Source organism: Colius striatus, chromosome 5 (genome assembly GCF_028858725.1).
Source record: "Colius striatus isolate bColStr4 chromosome 5, bColStr4.1.hap1, whole genome shotgun sequence".
Classification (NCBI taxonomy): Eukaryota; Metazoa; Chordata; class Aves; order Coliiformes; family Coliidae; genus Colius; species Colius striatus.
The window spans coordinates 11,063,651-11,077,213 of NC_084763.1; the positions used below are offsets into that span (position 1 = coordinate 11,063,651).

The 13,563-nt window shown below is 34.5% G+C and overlaps 1 protein-coding gene across 1 annotated transcript in view; it reads left to right on the forward strand.

The window, feature by feature from the left end:
• LRRFIP2 (LRR binding FLII interacting protein 2) overlaps nt 1-13,563 on the forward strand; it is a 57,506-nt gene that overhangs the window by 18,318 nt on the left and 25,625 nt on the right. Inside the window, exons 3-10 of the mRNA XM_061996888.1 lie at nt 2,487-2,573; nt 4,030-4,080; nt 6,786-6,839; nt 6,924-6,968; nt 10,884-10,925; nt 11,862-11,927; nt 12,741-12,815; nt 13,487-13,537. Coding sequence (XP_061852872.1) covers nt 2,487-2,573; nt 4,030-4,080; nt 6,786-6,839; nt 6,924-6,968; nt 10,884-10,925; nt 11,862-11,927; nt 12,741-12,815; nt 13,487-13,537 — 471 coding nt within the window. The remainder of the gene's footprint in view (nt 1-2,486; nt 2,574-4,029; nt 4,081-6,785; nt 6,840-6,923; nt 6,969-10,883; nt 10,926-11,861; nt 11,928-12,740; nt 12,816-13,486; nt 13,538-13,563) is intronic.

Consider the following 13,563-nt stretch of genomic DNA (forward strand, 5'->3'; position numbering starts at 1 on the left):
ATATATATTATTTATCTATGTCTGGTCTAAAGACTATATAGAGAATAATGACAAATGAAATGGAAATCAAGACTGTAGTGGCCAGTCTGTAGTTTTCTAAGTGAAATTTATTTACTGCAAGCTGCAGAAAGCCACCTGGATGACTCCTTCCAAAACTCCTATGTGAAAGAACTAGTGATGTATTTTAATGCTTTTCAAATGAAATACTAATTGAGTTAGAAAAACATTATAATGTGACTGCCAGACTTTTTGCTGTTTTTCATCCAGAAAATTACACATAAAGTATAAATTACCTTTCTGTGATGCTTCTCTAGTCCAAACCATTTCAGCTTTTCAACTCGGTTCTCTATTCAAACCTGTTGAGACACTATTTCCTTTATTTCAACATAGCTGAAGATTCTAATTTGTGAAGAGTTTGTTGGTGGAAATTTGTTTCACAACTTTCATTGGCTTTATTCAGTAACACAACAGAGCAAACAGCAGCACCCAGAAAGAAAACTACATCCTTTTGAGTTATGCTTATTTCTTAGTTAATGTTAATTTAAAATTTCAATTACAAGTTATCAAGATTTGTATGAATTGCTCTATGAATAACATGAGGTCTACTCTCTAACAATTCCACTTAGAAGAAAGAATTGTTCGGTATGATGGCCTTTCAAATGGTAATGTGGTATGCCTCTCACTCTGAGGTTTGCTGAAGGAAGCCTGAGAATTGTGCTTTCAGTTAACTTGTCAGCTTGTCGTTTTTAAATTGAGTGCCTTTTAGAGAACTCTAGTTGCTCAGATTAATCATTAATGTAACAGCAAACCATTTTTTGATTAAAAAATTCTCTTAAGAAGATTTTTTCTTTCAATTTGAGGCACACAATTTATGATAAAAGATTGTAGAATTGTCCTGTATTTTATCTGTTCAGGAAGGAAGTTTTATTTCTACTATAGGAATATCAAAGTCAGGTTCTTTGGCTCTAGGACTAGGAAAGTGGTGAAATGTAAACTGATTTTTAGCATGAATCAGTGAACAAATTAACTTTATATCTTTATCAATAAAGCCTTGCCAGAGTCTAAAGGCTAGATACATTTGTTTGCTGACGGATTGACAGAACTAAATGCAGATGTATCAGCAGTTGGAGTCCTTTCTCTCTGCTGCATGCATGTCTATATGAAAGTTTACATGCCACAGAGCTATGATTACAGACAATTAGAGTAGTGCCCAAGTGACAGAAGACTTTTTGTGCCTGGGAGTTACCTTGCTTTCCTTGTGCTGTCATCTGGTAAGAAGACTAGCTTTATGCTTCTCTGGAAAAGGATTAAATTGTGGAAGACTTGGCATCACTTCATCTGAGGATTCAAAATATAGAGAACAGTCTCCACGTATTTGTAGTTAAGACAAACTATTTTAAATAATAAAGCTGTAATGTGTTTGTTGCCTTCTGTTTGTCCTGCCCATCCATTTTGCTCTGTCTGGTGTTCATAAGATCCTTCCTTGTACAAGTCAATTCCTTTCACCAACGCAGCAGAAAACTACTTAGAATCATAGAATGGTAAGGATTGGAAGGGACTTTAGATATCATCTAGTCCACTCCCACTGCAGAAGCAGGGTCACCTAGATCAGGTCGCATGGGAACATGTCAAGATGGGTCTTGAAGACCTCCAAGGAAGGAGCCTCCACAGCCCCTCTGGGCAGCTTGTGCCAGGGCTCCCTCACCTCAACAGTGAAATAGTTTTTTCTTATATTTAAGTGGAACTTTTTGTATTCCAGCTTCATCCTATTACCCCTTGTCCTGTTGCTAGCTACTATAGAAGAAAGGGATGCCCCAACTTGTTGTGAACTTTCTGCTACGATAGTTAGCAAAATTGGCTTACAAATGATTGTGAGTGCTGGAGCTGTGTCTGCAGAAGGTGTTGGGAGAATAAGGGCTTGAATGGAAAGATAGAAAAGTCCTTCTTTCACTATGATGATTCTTGAAGTTCTTGAGGAACTATAACCTTTAATTTCTTTCTTATATTTTGCCCAGTAATAGATTTGATTTGGAATGCTATTTGAAGTAGCTTGACTGATTGCTTTTTTAAATAATTTCAAATTATATCGGAGCCTTTAAATATGACATTTACAGTAGTGGTTTGTTATCTTTGATTTTATTTCTTTTTTGTTTAAATGTCTTTGTGGGCACGATTCTGCAGGGGTGTACATGTCTATTTATGTGTAGACAAAGTCCTGTTAAAATCCAAGATATTAATTTTTATGTTTAGCCATAGTAATATTTCTGAACCTAGTTTTTATCAACATTTAATTCTTGTGACTAGTAATGATTTTTGTAAAGAGTTAAGTATATATCCTTTCTGAAATTTCATTTTAAGAGTTCCTATTACTACTTATGCATTTTGATGATAGAATGTGTTTTGCTAAAGAGATTGTTAAATTGAGTACTCAAACCATTGTAGAAAATAATTGTTTTTAACTTCCAGTGTTTTCAATTTGCTTGTAGGCAGAAGCCAGGCTTGCAGCTAAGCGAGCAGCCCGAGCAGAAGCAAGAGATATACGTATGAGAGAGCTGGAGCGACAGCAAAAAGAGGTAGTGGAAATCATCAGCAATTATTGCAAATCTTTACTGAAATGCTTAATGTATTCTGTTTGTGTACTTGCATCAGAATTAGTCTTTCAGTGTAATTGAGCTGTGTGTTAGTGTTTTCAGCATCAGGCAACTGTTAGCTTCTCCCTCTCCCCTCATACCCTCCCCTTTCCCCTATCTAGAAGGATAAATTGTTTTGTGTTTACCTTTGAATGGCACCTCACAAAATATTAATCTGAACATCTGATTTTTAACTTCTTTAATAGCTATGGTTATATTGTGGGAAAAGTCTGCTATTAGCCAAGTAGGCTATTAGCACCATTGCTTTCAAATGAAGAATTTTTCATGTGACTTTAAATTCTGACATTACAGGCAAAATCCCATTCTTGGATATTTTACCTTTAACAAATATAGTAACTTCAATGCTAGTAATCAAAATCAGACAAATAATTATGGAAATGTTTATCTATAGGACTGAGGCTCTCTTAATACTGCTCTTTTGGTGTTAAATGAGCAGAATAGTGAAAATTTTGACAATGTCCAGAACCCAGACTTGCATAAATAATTTTGCATAGAGAGGAACAGTTTTCAACTTCACATCAGAAGTTCAGTGTCATCTGGATTTGAATTTCCAGATTTGTGGCTGAGTCAGCTAGTGACTTCAGTGGTTTTGTAATAACAATTACTTAACACAGTTTCCTTGCTTGTTCCTGCTGTGCAAAAAGTCCATGTCAGTATGGATAACTGGCAGCAGCACATAAATAATAAACATGGCTATACCCAAAACATACACTGCCTGATGTATAGGATAAACAACTATGAAAAATTAGGCAGAATTATTTTGTTCTGTTTTTAATAAGTGGTTAATTTGGATATGTGGCTTTGGATATTCAGTTTTCAGTCTATTTTTTCCCATATGGGTTAGAGAAAGTATTCACAATTAAAACCTATTGTCATGACCTTTATTTCTAAAAAGATGATTGATTTTAGATAATGTTTTAATTTGTATAATATCTAATCAAATACTTGTGTATTTCTCCACACATTTCTCCTACAAAACCCTCCAAACATTTCTTGGGCAAAAAACCCTAGCAGCTACATATTCATCGGTCTGGTTATTTTATGGTTATTGCATTCAACTTCGGTTTGGACATAGTATGAAAAAGATCAAGAATTTGTTATTTATGATGATTACATTCAAATCTATATAAGTGCTTATATTTGAGGGGTTTTTTCACTATAGTAATTAGAAGTGCAATTTACAAAATGTATGTTTGTCTTAATTTTATGTAGTTGTCATTATTCCATACTTTCAGTTCTCTAACTGCTGTGGGTATCTGATATTATACTGAAGATTATGTGGTAATTAGCTTAGAGTTTTCCCACAGTTCTCATTTAGGAGTCCAGTCTTGTGTAATGACTATTGTAAACGGTTTGTTTTTGTTTTTACATTCTGTAGTTTTCTCAGCGTTCATATGATAGAAAATGGGCTCATATCCAGAAATGGATGGTAGGCTAAAACCACCTGTTGTGCATGGTTTTGCCACTGAGATAACTAACATGGGATTTGGAGGAAGTCATTAACTAACGGTTTGCTGTGTGTAATTTCAAAGTGTTGTGTTACTGAAAATCTATATAAACTGTATGTGGATGTGGATATGCAGGGTACTTCATGCCATCAAAACAAGATGCTTTTCTTAAACAATTTTTGTTTCTACCACGTGCTGCTTTTAAAATGGAATTCCATTAGTTTCAGTCTAGGTAAACATCTTTCTGATAATAAATGCTTTTATTTCAGTTAACTTCTGAGATTTGGGGTTTTTACTTTTTTTTTTCTTGTCAGACTTGTATTTATCTGTTCCCTCTTTGAGTAATATGGCAAATGGTAGTATTTTCACTGAATAAGTCACTTTGTGACTTACAAAAAGTAGTTTCAGATATTGAGGGGGAAAAAAAAAAAACCAATAATGACACAAAACCAGAAGGAAACCCAAAAGAAAACAATTCCATACATTACTTGCATCCTTTTACCTCTTGCCTCTTGTTTTCAATTAATAACGATAAAATGTTTTACTGTATTTAGATTAAATCTACTAAGTAGGAAGAAGTAGAGGTAACTGAGTTTCAATTTGAGAAAGCTGCTGTTCAATTTGTTCTAACTTAGTGCAATGATTCATTAGAGAGTTTCTTCCACAAACTTCATATGCCTCTTGAGAAGGCACATGGGAGATGTGAATTTATGTTTTTAGGGACGTGTTCACTCTGCAGATGTTTTGAATCAAGAAGATTTAAGTAATATTTGCCAAGACTATACATTATTTCAAATAGTTAAAACTACCCTGACAGTTAATTGACATTTCTGTTGAGAAATCTTAAAACTGTCATCAGAATTTTATTTTCAAAAGTTGTGCTGATATGTCTCTTTGCCTAGCTGATGTTTGTGTTTATATTAGTTCTCACGTCAATTCTGAAGAGCAGCCTAGATTTCTGTTAACTCTTGGTGGATGCACATTTGAAAGTTTTGTTTTTTTTTTTTTTTTTTCCAAAAAACAAATGTTTCCTAACTGTGGGCCACAGATTCCATTTGTGAGCTATGTCCTTTTGGAATTAATGCCACTCATCTGAATACCACCTCTTTTTGTACTCGTAAGAGGCATATCTGCTTTAGGAGGTTTCTTACAAATGTGTACTCCTTCCCTGGACTGGAAGACCTAGCCTTTGTCTTGGATAAAGTGCATATTACAAGTTTAAATTAATAGAAATCAAACTGGATAGCTACCAGCAGCACCTCTCTGGAGTATGTACTGTAGTCCTTCCTTTATCCTGTGACCAGAGTATGTGGAACAGTTAACACTGACTTTCTATTTTCTTGTTGTATGTCAGGAAGAGACTTTGTTACCAGTTATCTACAGAACGGTACAGGAAATTGTACCAGGAGCTGAGGTTTTGCATTATTGAAGCATATTATACTGTCAGTTAATAGGAATCTTATATCTTCTTCCAAGCTGCAAATGTTATTAACAGGTATTTGTCTATTTAGACCATGGCCACAAATTACATTTGTAATTGGCAATGATCTGACTATAAGGTGTTGAAAAGTTACATAGCATACATGTTTATTTTAAACCTCAAAGCAGACACTAGAGAGAGGAAGAGTCAAATGTCATTGAAGTGACACTCTTTCGGAATTTATTTTCCTGTGGAGTATTAACCAGGCCTCTTGATTGACAAAATAATATTAAGCAACTTAATGTGTCCAGTGATAATATAGAAACTAATCACATGACAAAACATGGTATGAAAGCCAGCTTTATACTTCAGGTATCCAGCTATGATCTGAAGGCTGAGCTTTTAACTCTGAAGCGAACTAACTTAATATCTTTAGCGTAGCTGGAGGACGTGAATCATTTAAGGAAGGAATCCTAGTTTTAGGGCCCTGATACAGCCTTCAAATGAGACAGTTTAAGATAAAGGTTATTCTTAACATGCTTGCCTACTGTAACTGAAGTTGGAGAAGCTTATGGCATGTGAAACTTTCAATGTTTAATTTAAAATTAGTTTTATTTTTGTCATGCATCTTTTCACGTGTTCTTTTGTGAGAACCAAAATGAATGTTCTCTCATCTTTCAACAGAACAAAAGATCCTAAGGTGCCTTAGCTTAGTTGTCCTCCTCCAAACTTTATAGGTTGGATTTCTTATTTTCACACAGAACAAGTACTTAAAATTGATCAGGAGAAGTTGCTTAAGAAGTTTTGGTCCTATAATAGAGGAGAGAATCTGAAATATGTATGAGGAAACTGAAAATTATCACCTCTATTAGGGCTAAAATAACTTTGTAAAATATTCATAGTCTAACTGTAGTGCTGGTGTTAATTTTTTACTGATGTAATTCTGTAACATGTTTAATTTTGCAATTTTTAATTTCTTAGTTTAAAAAATAATCTTTTCAGAAGAAAGATCGACTACAGAAGACATTATTAATTATATTAACCTCTCTCATTTACATCTGCTAATTAGTGTGTTGGCATACTTACTCAAATCAGTCGAAAACACATCTCTTCTCACTTGAATGTGTTCACTTGCCACTATGGATTATTCAAAATAATAGCGTCAAAAGTGCTAACAGCATGTTGCTCACCTTTTCTTGCATTTGCTTTATCATCTTCTTTTTCTTCCCCCTCCCATGAAGTAACTCTGCATTTCTTCTTTCTCAGGAAGATTCAGAGAGGGCCAGGTATTCTCAGCGGTCCAGTCGACATTCATATTTGGTTTGTGTTCAGACTGCATACTTTTCTTTTTCCATTCATGATCTTAACAAAAAAAATGTGTGAGTTTTGGTTTCCTTTTCTTAGGGAGTGGATGATGCTTTGAGTGCTCCAAGTAGGAGCAGTTTTAGAGTTGGTATTTTAAACCACAAAAAATGTTAAGGTTCATATGGTATTTTATTTCATCAGTGTTAACAAGGTATTGTATTTTTATGTATTTCAGTTTTGACATTTACAAATAATCTCAATTGTCACATTTTTCTTCACATTTTTACCACAGATACCTCGTGGGGTTTTCTTTTTCCCCTTTTCTACATGTATTTATTTATAATATATTTTCAATTATGAAAATAATTGAGTAAGTATTCAGAAACTTTGGAAATAGATGTATTATAATAATCATTTATTTGGAATAACATTTCAAGTTTTAATATCAAATCATTGTTTAGTATTACTCCAGTTTAATAAGATTTATTCCTTTTTTAAGAAGCTGAGTACCTGCTCATTTAAGTTTCAGCTATTCCTAACTAGTAAGAGTTAATGACATGTCCTGAAATGGGAGAGGGTAAGATTCCTATATAAGTTGTCACTTGTCCTCTGGTTACTACTGCATATCACATGTCATGGTCAGATATGAAGATGCTATTAATGATCAGACATTGGTCTAGTTTAGTTAAAGCTAATGGGGAAGAGAAATTTTACTTTTCCTGCCTGTCTCAGATTCTGCAAACATGCAAATACTACTGCTGACTTGGTCATCCTGAGTCAGTACCACTTACTGAAAAAGATTAATACCAATTTGTAACTTGGGCTTTCATTCCAAACCAGTTCTTATGGCTTTCTGCTAACTGTTTCTTTTCTTTCACTTGAAATATTACTGTATTTCTGTATCTGTGGGCAAAAAAGTAGTAGTACCATAGGGTATAAGTTTTGTTCAGTAGTACCTTACGATACCAAGCCTACAAGCAGGGTTTTATTTCTTGGAGAATGTGGAGATGTATCATTTGTTACTGGCAAAGATTTAACTGAATGATGCAAAGTATCACAAAGTCTACTAATAGGAGTGTGCCTTGTATTTATAGGCTTTCCTGTATCCTCTCTTAATCATACATGCTACTAAAGAATAGTTTTATTGAAGACTTGTAAACATCTTTCTGTTTTCAGTAGATACTACCTGAAAATCAGCTTGTCATTGATCTGGATATATAGGCTAGGAGAGAAACAAATTACTAAGATAAAAGGGTTGAGTTTGTGTATTTTGAAAGGTGGAGTAAACTGTTTCTTTGTGTAACTTGGTGGCAGTCACTTTTTCAAAGAGATTTGGCAATTAAATATAATCTTTGATGAACTGAATTTTGTGTAGCATCTTGCAAGTCTTGGTGATGTTCTTGTGATTCGTCACACAGATATGTTTACCAAATAAATAGTTTAAATCAGGTACTGTTAATTAATTATTAAACAGTACATGATTTAGAGAAAAGGCATGTAAAACATGGTACATGGCAACCCTTAGAGCTCAGATCTGCTTTTGTCTTGGTTAACATGAAATACGATGAGGTGGAGACTTCGTAGTTTAACCTTGACTAGAGAGTAGGGGTTGAACTCTGCAGGTAACTGAGCTTGTTTCAAGGGTAGCTTACCCAGAATGTCTTTGCTTGCCTTGGTTGTTTTGTGACTTTCAGTGACTGTTAACAGTTATCAGTAGAGCTTTTTAAAATTATTTTATATATTGATTTTTTTTTTACAATTTCATTCGGAAGAGTTCTTTGGATGGCAGTGGGTCTCACAGGAGCAGAGCAAGTACCTCGAGAAGGAGAGATCTTGTGGTGTGTAGTGTGGAATGAGCATGCTTTTTGTTGTCGTAACATTTTCTGTGTCTACTTACCAAAGCATTAGTTAGGTGATAGCATGCATATTGATAGAAAACAGTGTTAATTGGACTGCTGCTATGATTGACGTCATCAAATACTTTGTGATAGTAAGTTTGAGGGCTCAAAGGAAGTGTTTCACTCTTTCAGGAATGGATATTTCTGTATGTTTTGTGATAATCCTAGTTTAGGCAACTTAACTATTAACAGCCTAACAGTCTACTAAAATATTTAAATAAAGCTATAAATTAAGTGTTGTGATAGCAATGATTATCTGAGCAATCTGTCTCTGTTCTCTGATAGCAGTGTTGCTTATCGGTAGGTAATAATTCAAGATAAAAACTGTTTTAAAAAGTAGTTGGTGGAAACTGGTGGTCTTCCATGGATCTTCTATGGTAATACTACTACCAACATAAAAAGACAGTATAGTCTAGAAATTACACCAATAATATTAAACTTTTTAATACAATATGAATGTTGTAGGTATTGGAACTATTTTGATAATATGAAAATATCTCCCAAACAACAACTGCCTATATTAATTTATAGACAAATACAACATCTAATACCAGGGAATTTTGGGTGTTAATTTGAGTTCTAGAAGGAATTTTCAGATGTGTCAATACACAAGAAAATATTGTTTTTCTTGGATTTCTCTGATTGGTTCTCATGTTGAAATTACACTGGGTAATACTTTGGCATGCTGTTAGTGTATCCCATAAGGCTCTCAACCTACTTGAATTTCTGTTTTGTGTTTTAAGACAGCTTAGCATGATACTAAGTAACTTTTTGTATTGTGCATTACCAACAGAATAAGTAAATTATACTTATCAAACTTTACATGAACTGGATAAAGCAAGCTCACTTTGAAAAATTAGAATTTGTATGTCTAAAAAAAGGAATGTCTTAACTCCACAGATTTTGCTGTTGTTGAGTGACAAGAAACATGAAAGCACTAAGCTGCTACTACCAAGCTGGTTTAATACTTACTGTTGTCAAATCAGAGACACCAACGGTCTCTCTCTTTACACACAAGTGGCCCTTTCATCCTGCTGGTCCTCTTTTTTTCACCATTTGCTCCTTCTGAAAACACCTTAATCTCTTCCATTTTCCCACCTTTCATTCGTCTCCTGATCCCAAAATGCTATTCCCCTGCATCCCATGATGTCCTTTGTGGGCAGTAACTTCTCTCAGTCTGTCAGGTGACCTGCAGAGTCCACTGTCATGATGGGTTTCAGCCATGGGGTTGGCTGTTGGTCCTCTGGGCTCCTTTGCTTCTATGGAGAGGAGCTTTTATCACATAACCTAACAAATACTGTTTCAGTTTAATACAATACGTTGTATGAGAATTTGCTTAGTTACTTAAAATTCTGTCATCAAAACCTCATGAAATATTTTACATAGAATCATAGAATGGTAGGCGTTGGAAGGGACCTTTAGACATCATCTAGTCCAACCCCCCTGCAGAAGCAGGTCAACCTAGATCAGGTCACACAGGAACACATCCAAGCGGGTTTTGAAAATCTCCAGAGAAGGAGACTCCACACCTTCCCTGGGCAGCCTGTGACTGCTCTGTCACCCTCACAGTGAAATAGTTTTTCCTTATGTTTAAGTGGAATTTTTTGTGTTCCATATTCTTTCCATTACACCTTGTTCTGTCACTGGATACAACAGAAAAAAAGTGATGCCCCAAACTCCTGACACCCACCATTGAGATATTTGTAAATATTAAGGAGACCCCCGCAGTCTCCTCTTCTCCAGACTGAACAGCCCCAGTTCCCGCAGCCTTTCCTCATAAGGAAGATGCTCCAGTCCCCTGATCTTCTTGGTGGCCCTGCGCTGGACACTCTCCAGCTGTTCCCCTGTCCCTCTTGAGCTGGGGAGCCCAGAGACACAGGACTCGAGATGAGGCCATACCAGGGCATAACCTACTGCTGTCCAGAATGGTCTCACTTTTTCAGAAACCAGGATGGTGTTCAGGGGAAAAAGAGATTTTATTCAAAAGGATTCCAGCCTCAAAATGCCCTTTAGATTGGATAAATCTAAGTATAAATTTTCATAATGAGTAGGATATATTTACTTGTATTTTCCTTTCAAGTCTTTTTAGTCATTCTTTGAAAAAAATGCTGATTTTTATCTCTTAACTTTGTTATTTTAATTTAATTTTCTTTTTCTTCAGTATGACAGTGCTGAGGATAGATCTGCAAGATACTCAGTCCCTGTATGTTAACATTTTGCATGTCTTGGAGGGAAGACTGCTTTTGTGCTTTGTTTTTAAAGTGTAATGACACTAGCAACTTGAAATTTAAAAGTATATAAAGTTGTACTATCACACTTTCAGACCTAGAATAGCAGTATGATTCTAACACTTGCATGTATGGTTATACATGCATGAGTAAACTTCTTTCTGGGAGAAAAGCTAATGATGTCACATATTACAGACTATCTTACAGTAAACACTTACTAGTATTCATCTGTTATTTCTAAACTTTGTAGTGATGTGACAGAGATTACACTTGGAGAACATAGTTTACAAAAAAGTGTGTGTATGCATGTATTTGTATTCTCCGTTTCCATATAAAAGCTTTTATCTGATGGAGAATTATTTCAGACCTGAGAAAAAAAGCAGGCGGTTTGTGTACTTCTACTTAAAAAAATTCTTCATTATTGTTATGAAATGACAGAAGAGTGCATCACATTCTTAGTGATGTTACACCAAGTAAGATTTGTGTGTGTCTTCTTTAGCAAAGGCAAGCACCAAGTACTATTAAAAGGAACATGTAAGCAGCTTAAAAAGCTGATTTTGGTTAAAAAGCAGTGTTATCCGAACTAGCTACAGATAGGAAAACACAATATAATGCTTAAAATAGTCTTTTTGAGTTTGTTTATTGTTTTTACATATTTTTGTAAAATGTGAACCCTGGCTTAAGCCAAGTCTGTGTTAATCAGAGATAAGGTTGGTTATCGTTTCATTTATCTGTTCTTTTTTTACACAGCAATAAAAGTATGGCCTGTTAGTCTAATCATGTAGTTAGAATTTTCTGTGGCATTTACATTTTAGGTGATAAAAATCTTAAATATTTGTTTGCTTTCTTTATATTTGAAGATTGAACATGCTGTTATACAGTGGTATTAACTTTATTAATTTTATTCTTAGAGTCATGCATACAGTGAATCTCATAGTTCAAAGAAGAAAGCTGCTTATTCCCATAAAGACTTGTTGGTTAGTTTTCTATGATATTATTTATTATAGAATCATAGAATGGTAGGGGTTGGAAGGGTCCTTTAGAGATCATCTAGTCCAACCCCCCTGCAGAAGCAGGTTCACCTAGATCAGGTCACAAAATAAGCTATTATAAATAAGCTGTGTAGAGTTAGACACACTACTAGACCCTACAATTATGGATAAATTTATTACCCTGCTGATACCTGCATAAATATTTCCAGGAAAAAAGAAACCTCTAATATTGACTAAATTCTGACCTGAAGTGGAATGTTTGAAATTGTGGTCTGCATACACAGTTGGTGTAAAGAGCAGTGGTAGGGTTCAGACCAATGCTGGTCACATCAACATCCATCCCTTATTAAATTCTCAGGAATTTCTGTCTTTATCTCTACTCAAATATTGTGATTCCAGATAGTATGTAATAAAAAAAAAAAACAAGCAAATCATTGTGCTAATTATAAGCATGTTTGGTCAAATAAGATTTTCATGTGTTTCATGCTGCACTTGTCAGGGTTTAGATAAACATATTAGGATTTTTGTATTAGGTAGAAAAAAACCCCAACTATTTACTACTTTGGACATAATAAAAATACAGATGCACTGATATAGAGAGTACATAAGTAATTTTAGGGAGTTTTGCACTTGCTTCAGGAAGTTATATGGATTTTGGGTCAACTACAGGGAAAATTTTAAGAGCCTTCTGTAGAAGTTCGAAGCTTAGAAACATGGGCAATGTTGGGAGAGAACTTTTATTTCCAAGATCTGCAGATCCAACCTTTGTTTTCTCTTTTCTTTTTTCCTCCCCCACAGAGTGGAATTTACTATGATCAAAGAAATTATAGCAGCCTTAGATATAATAAACCAGTTTCTTCCTACCATACTCGGGTCTGTCTCTTCTTCCTATATTATTTTTTTAATGTATATAAAATACTCTTTTTTTTTTGCTTCCTTATGCTATATAAAGTGCATTTCTTTCTCTTTCCTTCTATAAAACTGCAAACTATGATAGCTTTTAGTAATTAGAATTAATTTTAAATATTGTGTTTTAAAAAATGAATGGATAAGATGCAAGTTACTGAGTTCTGCATGTGTGGGATTTTAATTGTGATGCTTTTTGACAGTCCTAATTGTAAAAAAACAACCAATTATTAAATGTAACATTAATGTACTACTTTCTTCTGCAGTAATATAAATGGTAAATCAATGGTCTATTTCAAAGTGGGTAGTATCTTCCAGTACCTGCAGCTACTCTCATGGTCAGGTTTAAATAAGTAGGTGTGTCTTTTGAAAACAGCTTATGTTCCATATACTTCTGTGCTACAAATATTCTAATAAAACTACTGTTTTGATTTAATTAATGGTTTAGATTATGATATCAAAGATAAATGGTTTTCTTGGAGTGTTTACCCACACTTTTCTGAAAGTTTCTATCTATTATAGATGTAAAATTTAGTATTTGAATCTTCAGAACTTTTGGGGAGTATCGAGAAATAGCTAAAAATATTGAACATATGCAGAGAAAGTGTTTCTGACTTTTTCTGATGTTTACACTACAGTCATCGTCTTCTCTATGCAGTGATCCATTGGCAACAACCAGGAGTTACAGGGTTAGTATAATATAAAATATCATCTT